This window comes from Humulus lupulus, chromosome 7 (assembly GCF_963169125.1).
Source record: "Humulus lupulus chromosome 7, drHumLupu1.1, whole genome shotgun sequence".
NCBI classification, from domain to species: domain Eukaryota; kingdom Viridiplantae; phylum Streptophyta; class Magnoliopsida; order Rosales; family Cannabaceae; genus Humulus; species Humulus lupulus.
Genome location: NC_084799.1, coordinates 4,155,962 through 4,164,220, shown reverse-complemented (window position 1 = coordinate 4,164,220; position 8,259 = coordinate 4,155,962). Strand labels below are relative to the sequence as shown.

The following is an 8,259-nucleotide window of genomic DNA, read 5'->3' as shown; positions in this document are numbered from 1 at the left end:
TTAGAATTAGTGATATTTTAAAATGTCACTTAAATAAATATTTTTAGTGACATTTCAAAAGTGTTACTAGTGAAATGTTTTAGTGCCATTTTTAATTTAATAATTATTTTCTTTTAATTTGTTAATTTTTTTTATTTTACAAATTTAGATTAAGAGTTTAAATGTCACAATATTGTTGTTTTCATCTATCATTGTCGTTTCTGTGTGCAATTGTAGTTCATTTGAAATTTTTGTCGTTCTGTCAAATGTTCTTAATTCTTGTTTTTTTTTCTCTTTCCTGTCATGTTCTTAATAATTGTCGTTTTACTAAGCTAATATTGAAACATAATTAATGTCGTTTTCAAGATTGTTTGTCGTTTTTAAATTTTCTTAATAATAGCCGTTTTATCACTTGCTGTCGTTTATTTATGTTATGTCGTTTTTTGTCTGTCCTTCTTAATAATATCATTTCTTGTACTTTTTATCAATTATTGTCATATTCTCACTTGCGGTCATTTTTTAATTCAGAAAAGAAAGAGGATGATTTCACTGATTCTATTTTAATTCAATTCTTTATATTCATAAAATATAATTCTTGAACTTATAAATTAATACATTTCATTAATCACTGCTAATTTCATGAATATATTAAGCCATTGAAATTCGATATGATTTTACAAACGGTGTAATAACTAATATCATACTAAAGTTTTAGGTAGCAAACATTAGTGATATTAATCCTCATGGAAAACTAAAATTAACATTGCCAATGAATATAGAAAACAATGAGCAGCAGACAGTTTCAGTATATTAAATTAACCTTAAACAAAAGGGATATATTTGTATATATAATTTATGTATATATATATATATGTATATTCACGACTGAAAATACCAGTTACAATAAAAGGACAGGACTCTCTCCATACATACAAATGAGGCTTCAAATATATCATCTGATTCTCATGTGTACTTTTTGAGAAAGTTATATGAAGGGTTTCAATAAACAACTGCCTACAGTGGCTAGTTCTTTAGTTTATTATGATCTAAGCTGTGATGTTGAAATAAACAGTGTAAGATTCATCTCTAAAGCTAAACAATGGAGATAGTAGGAAATTCCTTGATGCCCCTTTAGCCACAAAGCTGATAGGATGATACTCAGTGAGTCCTTTCTTCATTGCAAAGCTGGCCGCAGCACTCGATGATGACTTCAAGTTGCAGCCTAGCTTCAATCTCCCACCAGCCTCATTGCTCGCACTATACACAAAGCAACCTTTCTTGCTTTCTGATTCCAAGGATACCGTCTCACTCCTTCCGTCCAATCCAGAAACAACGTGGAAAAGCGATGAAGAACCTTTATCGTTGGAGGCATCAGCCACCGTAAGGTCGTTGTCTTCTCCTTGCTGCACTACAACCATGCCCGGATGATCAAATGGCTCCAGCATCACTGATTTGCCAGAGATGTCATTTAAGATGAGTCTGAAAGTGGCTTTAAGAGCAGAATCGGTGCCAGTTTCAGGAAGCTTTTCCATAGTGATTGCTTTGTTTGAGTTTGTTAAGACGAATGTTGAGGTTTCATGGTCTTGGGAGAAGGACACCAGTTGATCATTGTGAGATGAAGGGATTGGAGTTATCCAATCTGAAGGAGAGCTAGCTGATCCAGTTTTTATGTTCCAATCACCACCGCTATGAGCTACAAGCAGATAAGGGCCATAAAGAATTGCCTGTATTGAAGCATACTCAGGCCGGTCGTCTGGATTATTTTGAAGAGAAAATTGGTCAGCATATATCCATAAAGTTATGCTGGAAAACTTGGCAAACATGTGAGTTTATAAAGGTGGAGACCCAATGAATCTACCTTTAATGGGATCTGTTCTTATAGTAATTGGTAGCTGAAGTGTTACTACGTCACCAGGGCTCCAATTCTTAGTGATTGACAGAAAATTACCTGCATTATTAGAAATGACAAGAGATAAAAATGTCAGCAGTTCACAAATTATGCAACACTTGAGATTCATATGGAATTGTATCTCACTCAACCTGGAGCTGGTAGAGAAATTTCTTTAGCATTTAAAGTTGCCTTTGCACCACTTAAGTGCGTCCAGCTTGGCACTCGCAATTTTAATGTCAAAGATTTTCCTGACTCCCCGGAAGAAACTGTGAAAGTCACTCGAAGGTAAGGATCCCATGATTTAACATTATCAACTTTCTGATTAAGCACAACCTTTCCGAGTTTCCAGTCAAGTGAACTTGGTATGTATTGGATGACATAAAGAGCAGGAACTTCTCCATTTTCTTCAAAATATATAGAATCTCCTAGCTTTGAAAATGATTCTATTCCTGAAAAATGATCAAGATGAAGACTTTCAGCTCAACTCTTTAACTTTATAGAGCAGAATTCACAAGGAACCACAGATTAAAAAACTATTCCATATGATGAAGTAAGAAGTAAACACAAGCTCTTACCTGTTCCATAGCAGCACCAGAAAGACTCGAATGGCTTTCCCCATCCATGGTAGCCCTTGTTCTTGGAAACTCCACGACCAAGTGGTAGCATGTAAATCATAACTCCTGGGTCGGTTCCTCTTTGAATTCCCAGCACACCATTTGTAAGAGCCCTCTCATAGTAATCTGCATATGCCATTTCTTTGGTCCACCTAAACAGATGGCGAGAAACCTGAAGCATTGTAAGCATGTACTTAAATTGAATTAGCAGGCAATAGTACTATAAGCGAGTTATAAATTCCAAAGAATTTCCAACTCATTGGCCCTTGAGTTGAAAAGAGAAAGGGATACCTTTAGCATGTTGTAAGTTGTACATGACTCTTCATTCTCAGTTTGCAGAGTTGTTGCCAATCTTTTGGGATCAGACCTATTCAAAGCAGATTAAAGTAAAGCCAACAAAGAAAGAAAGAAAAGTCAATGCTGGATCGAAACTAGTATGACTAGAACCAGCAATGTGCAAGGAAAGAAGTATAGCAAAAGGAAGAGTGCCTATGAACGAATATAATTAAAATTTAATGAGCTTAATAATAATACCAGAATTCGCCGACTGATGTTCCTCCAGTTGCATAGCTGTGAGACGAGTTCACAATGTTCATGAAGAATGTTCCTATGTCCTGGGAATCATTAGTTTGAATTAATGAAAGATTATAATTCACCAAAAGATCCCTGTATATTTTTTTAAAAACTGAAATAAGTTCGATACTGTTGGTGAGGCCCAAGGTGTTAGCCCGACTGTAGCCAGCCCAATAGAATTGGACTAAAGTGCAATTCAGCAGCAGGTGAAAGAATGGGAGAAGGACTCAGCTCAGCTAATCAAAGAAACTCCTGAGCGTGAGAAGTACAACGGCAACACACAAGCTGGAGATGAGGGAACCAGCCAAGAGAAAGAAGGGGAAGAAGCCAGCGACAAGAGGGAACGAGTGAAGCCGTGTTGGCTAAGGGATTACGTGATGTTATTGGGACATTGAGGAGAGAGAAAGATTGTGTAACCATATTCTGTTAGCAATGGTTTGTAGCTGCCGAGTATAAATACTTTTTTGTAATCTTTTTAAAACATTTTGGGCTGTTGAATGAAATTGCAAATTGCATTTGGAGATTAGCTCTGTGTCGAAGAGAGCATTTCTTAGCTAACATTGGTGCTTTCATTGTTCCCTTCCTTCTTTCAGCATGAAGAACGAAGAGATTGCGACACTTTTGCAAGCCATGGATCTCAAGTGGGAGCAACGATCAAAGACTTAGATGGAGACCATTAAGTCGATGATTGATGAGTGCTTGGCCCAGGTTTCACCTCCGCCGTCTCCGGGCACAGGTGGTGAGGCAAGCACAGTTCGAGATACGACTCGTGAGAGAGGACGCCGTTCCGATACTTAAAACAGATTTTTGTGACCTGAACTCCATTCTCAAGAGGGCGAAGGTTCCTCGCTTTGATGGTATGAATGTAGATGATTGGATTTATAAAATTAACAAATTCTTTGATCTACACAAGGTCGAACAAACTATGAGACTGGCAGTAGTACCATTTCATTTGGACTCCATCTACCTGGTTTCAGTGGATGGAAAAGGGTGGCTCAATTACGGATTGTGAACTCTTTTCTTAAGGCCTTGCAGCAATGTTTTGGGACTTCGATCTACTATCACCCATTGGGACGAATTTCCAAACTCACTCAAAACGGTCGTGTATCCTAGTATCGCGCAAAATTTGAATCGCTCGTGTTGCGAATCACAAGGGTGCCTGAATCAATGTTTTTTAACTTCTTTATCTGGGGCTCAAGTTAGAGATTCGAAGAGAATTATTGATGGCTCGTCCTGCTGATTTGGCCGATGCTATGGCCAAAGCAAAGTTGTTTGAAGATCGTAACAGTGATTTGGTGGCTCGACAAAAAGAGGTTACTTGAGCTGGTTGGTCTTTGAAACCATCCCTCACTAACCAGGGCATTCAACTAAAACTGCTTTCTCACCCTATAAGCACGGCTCGATTTCGAACACTTCTTTAGGCCAGTCAACTGCAGCTCAGTCAGGTATCACTCCCTTACATATCAAGAAATTGACCCCTGCTGAAATGAAAGATCGTAGGGACAGAGGTTTATGCTATACTTGTGATGAGAAGTTCAACTATGGGCATAAATGTAAAAATAAAATGCTGATTATGTGTGTACAAGATGATGATGTTCAGGCCAAGTTAGACAATGAGGGGCATGAATTCGGCCGAGGATGAAGTGAGCCTCAACTCGCCCTCAAATTCCATGAACGCACGGATTTTTCAGATTATGGCCAAACACGGCAGGGAATCGTTGGAAGTACTTGTTGACACGGGTAGAAACAACAATTTTATTCAGTAGGCATTAGTTAACCAGTTGAATCTTGCTTGAGAGGAGACTAAACGATTCCAAGTTTATATGGGAAATGGCAATTTTCTCTTGTATTCGAAAATTTACAAAGGGGTTGAGCTGGTTTTACAGGGCCATCGATTTATGGTTGATCTTTATGTACTTCCGATTTTTGGTCTTGATGTGGTGCTCAGTATGCAATGGTTACAAACTTTGGGACCTTGTGTTCATGATCACAAGGCGTTGACAATGGAAGTCTCTTGGCAAGGCAGTGTGGTGAAGTTGTCGTGTTCTACAGATGTGTCGGCACACCAACTGACTTATACTCAATTCAATGCTCTGCTGCGAGAGGGTGAAGTTAGAGGTCTATTTTGTTTGACTACTGTCACGAAAGATCCAAGTATTAAAGGACCTGAATTAGCAGAACTGGAAGTTGTTTTTCCGCCACAGGGCAGGGGATTACTCTCTAAATATGCAGTTGTGTTTGAGGAGCCCAAACAGCTGCCACCGTATAGAGCTGTGGATCACCATATCTTCCTTCAACCGGGTTCTACTATAGTGAATGTCCGACCATACAAGTGCCCGTACTTTCAGAAAGATGTCATCGAAAAATTGGCAAAAGAAATGATGAAAATAGGATTTATACATTCAAGTACCAGCCCCTATTCTTCTCCGATGTTGCTAGAAAAAAAAAAAGATGGAACACGGTGTTTTTGTGTTGATTAGAGAGCTTTGAATGGCATTACAATCAAGGATATGTTTCCTATTCCTACCATTGATGAGCTCTTGGATGAATTGGGTAATGCCGAGGTCCTTTCTAAGTTAGTTCTCCGGAATGACTATAACCAAATCCGTATGGATCATCGGGATGTCCACAAGATGGCTTTTCGAACTCATGGGGGACATTACGAATTTGTGGTAATACCATTTAGGCTTACAAATACTCCTTCGACATTCCAAGCTGCTATGAACCAAGTTTTTCCGAGCTAACACATACAACTGTTTAATCCTACTAAATTTTGTATAGTTTTAATTTAGAAAAATCTCAGAAGTTCAACACCATTTCAAATGGACAAGTAGTCTAGGTAGTAGATAGAGCCTATATAAGAGACTAATGAAGCACTAATTAAGCACCAAATTGAGCAATATAAATGATGCAAGCTTCATTGAAAACTGCAGGCAGATTCTCTATGCTTGTCAAGAAAAAGGAATTACCTTATAAATTGGGTCACCAGTGATTTCATACCGCAATTGAGAACCAATAACAATTGGGATATGTGTATTAGCATGAAAACCAGATATGTCATCCGCCTACAAGCAAAAGACAGATTTTGGTGATATGGAATAGACTTTAGCAATAGTAATTCTTTTGGAGGAGCTAACCAAAAGAAATAATGATTACCTGAACTGCAAGCAAGCCTAAAAAGCACGGTTTATCAAACAGGTGAGCCAACATTAAATGCTTTGGATTTGCCTGATCGCATTAACATGAAAGATGCTTGTCAAGTTCCCATCATAATATTACAAGTAAATTCCAACCACATATTAGAATTGTGCTACATGCAATGCTATCAGGGAACCAAAATAATCATATATGAATTACCAACCGTGATACTGTACAGCCTATAAAGAACATCGTTCATGCCACCAGTTTCTTCATTGAGTGACCGGTAGTGTCTTTCTACTGTGTGCTGGGAGACCACGTTCTGAACACGCTTGTAAAAGTAATCAACCATCCATGTCATCATTTTGAAAGCTTGATCATTACCAGCGAATGTATATTGATCCAGTAGACCTGCTAGAATCTGTCAAAGTAGACTAGTCAATAAGTTATGTTGTATAACATTGTTTTAACCCTCTTACATCTAGTGAAACAAATCAAGTAAACTCAACCTTGTGAATGGTGTAATATGGAGCCCAGACAGGTTTGATGGCCTCAAAACGATCAAATAGCTCAGATGGAAAAGCAGAAAGATATCCAGTCCCCAATTTCTCCTGACATTCAGATAGGTAGGACACTACAGCAGACATTTTTTCTTTGAGAGTATCATTGTGAGTACTAGCCCACATTTGTGCTGTTGCACTCAAGTAATGCCCTTCAAGATCACAAAAGCAAGCTTTCTATTATAAAATGTACCAAATGTGTCATAAGACATATATCAGAAACATATCATTAGCACATATCATATGTATTTGTGTACTTGGGAATGGTAGAATTAAAAGAAAAACCAACCTACAAAATGACCCCGGAGCTCCGTTTGTGGGTCCTCCCAACCTGTGTATGGATTTCCAGGAGTTGCCAAACCTGCTGTCTTTCTAAAGCTCCAAACTAAGCTATCCACATCTAATATCAACAGATACTCCAAATTCGTTTGCTGTGCCCGCCCATGTGTCGAAACAGGATTCAATCTCACATCATGCAAAGATATTTCCTTGAGAAAACTCCCTGGGCCACCATTAACACCTGAATTTTTTAGTTGCCGGTACATCAATATCCACTCAAATTCATCTTCTTCCCTCAAAAGCTTTCTGGGAAGCATGTTTGACCAGGCTGAATCGTCTGTTGGTGTCAAATGATCGTGTGAGAACATCTCTTCCCTCCAACTCTCATTCTTGGACATTAAAAGCTCGTATCGAAGAGTATGTGATGAGAACTGAGTAGGAGAATTTGTACACTCCTTACTCGAACAGAACCCAGACAGCACAAAGACTATAAACGCAACTAAAAGCTCAAAAGTTGCAAAATTCTTCATTTTTACCGAAAACCCAGGTGGGAAACTCCCTTGACTTAGCCAAAAATCAAATAAACTGAGGTCCAAGAATCAAAACAACTGATTTAACAAATGCCCAGAAAGCCAAATTCCCATACTGACAGAACTCAGTGAGGACCGATATCAAATAGCAAGAAAACAATCAATATATATATAATTAGAAACCAGAAACTCCAAGTCTAATGATTATGACTGGATCCTTCAGGAGAGATATAACAACATGTGCATGTTTCTGTATTTAGCACTGAGAAGATCTCTCGTGAAAGCTAAGAATAGGTTTTGAGTAGAGTAAAATATCCACAAACATCAATTAATTCCACCCAAAATTACCTTCTACTTAAGATATTTCTCTTCCCAACTTTATCTAGTTTTACCCAAGTCAGAACTGAACATCAGTCTTTAAATATTATATCTTTCATGAGGCAGACCTGAAATAGAGCAGTGTTATTTGGAGTAAGTTGTGAAAATTCATTCATTTTATTGATTCAACCAATAATTGAATTGATCAACTAACTAACTCAATCATTTTGATAATTAGTCTTTCTTACGGGATTAGAAGGTAGATTATTGGATATATTATGCTAACGAGTGTTGGTCCCTTTTTGTAATACTTACTAAATTAAAACATATATTACTTAATATTGAATTTTCTAATCATGTTTGTTATTGGATAAAGT

The 8,259-nt window shown here is 37.8% G+C and overlaps 1 protein-coding gene across 1 annotated transcript; it reads right to left on the bottom strand.

Annotated features, from left to right (window-relative positions):
- Positions 1 to 816: 816 nt before the first annotated feature.
- Positions 817 to 7,939, bottom strand: LOC133790391 (uncharacterized). Its single transcript, XM_062228014.1, has 11 exons — positions 7,045 to 7,939; positions 6,705 to 6,907; positions 6,419 to 6,616; positions 6,214 to 6,285; positions 6,027 to 6,122; positions 3,019 to 3,098; positions 2,776 to 2,851; positions 2,446 to 2,656; positions 2,020 to 2,319; positions 1,838 to 1,927; positions 817 to 1,732 (listed from the first exon to the last, which is right to left on the bottom strand). Exons 1-11 carry the CDS (start codon positions 7,562 to 7,564, stop codon positions 1,026 to 1,028), a joined length of 2,553 nt encoding a protein of 850 aa, XP_062083998.1. The 5' UTR covers positions 7,565 to 7,939; the 3' UTR covers positions 817 to 1,025.
- Positions 7,940 to 8,259: the final 320 nt, after the last annotated feature.

Excerpts from the sequence above, each read along its gene's own strand:
- LOC133790391 (XM_062228014.1), bottom strand. The coding sequence starts at position 7,564 with ATGAAGAATTTTGCAACTTTTGAGCTTTTAGTTGCGTTTATAGTCTTT. Across the intron at positions 1,928-2,019 it reads AATTTCTCTACCAGCTCCAG|GTAATTTTCTGTCAATCACT; the intron begins GTTGAGTGAGAT and ends CTAATAATGCAG. Across the intron at positions 1,733-1,837 it reads AAGAACAGATCCCATTAAAG|ACGACCGGCCTGAGTATGCT; the intron begins GTAGATTCATTG and ends AAAATAATCCAG.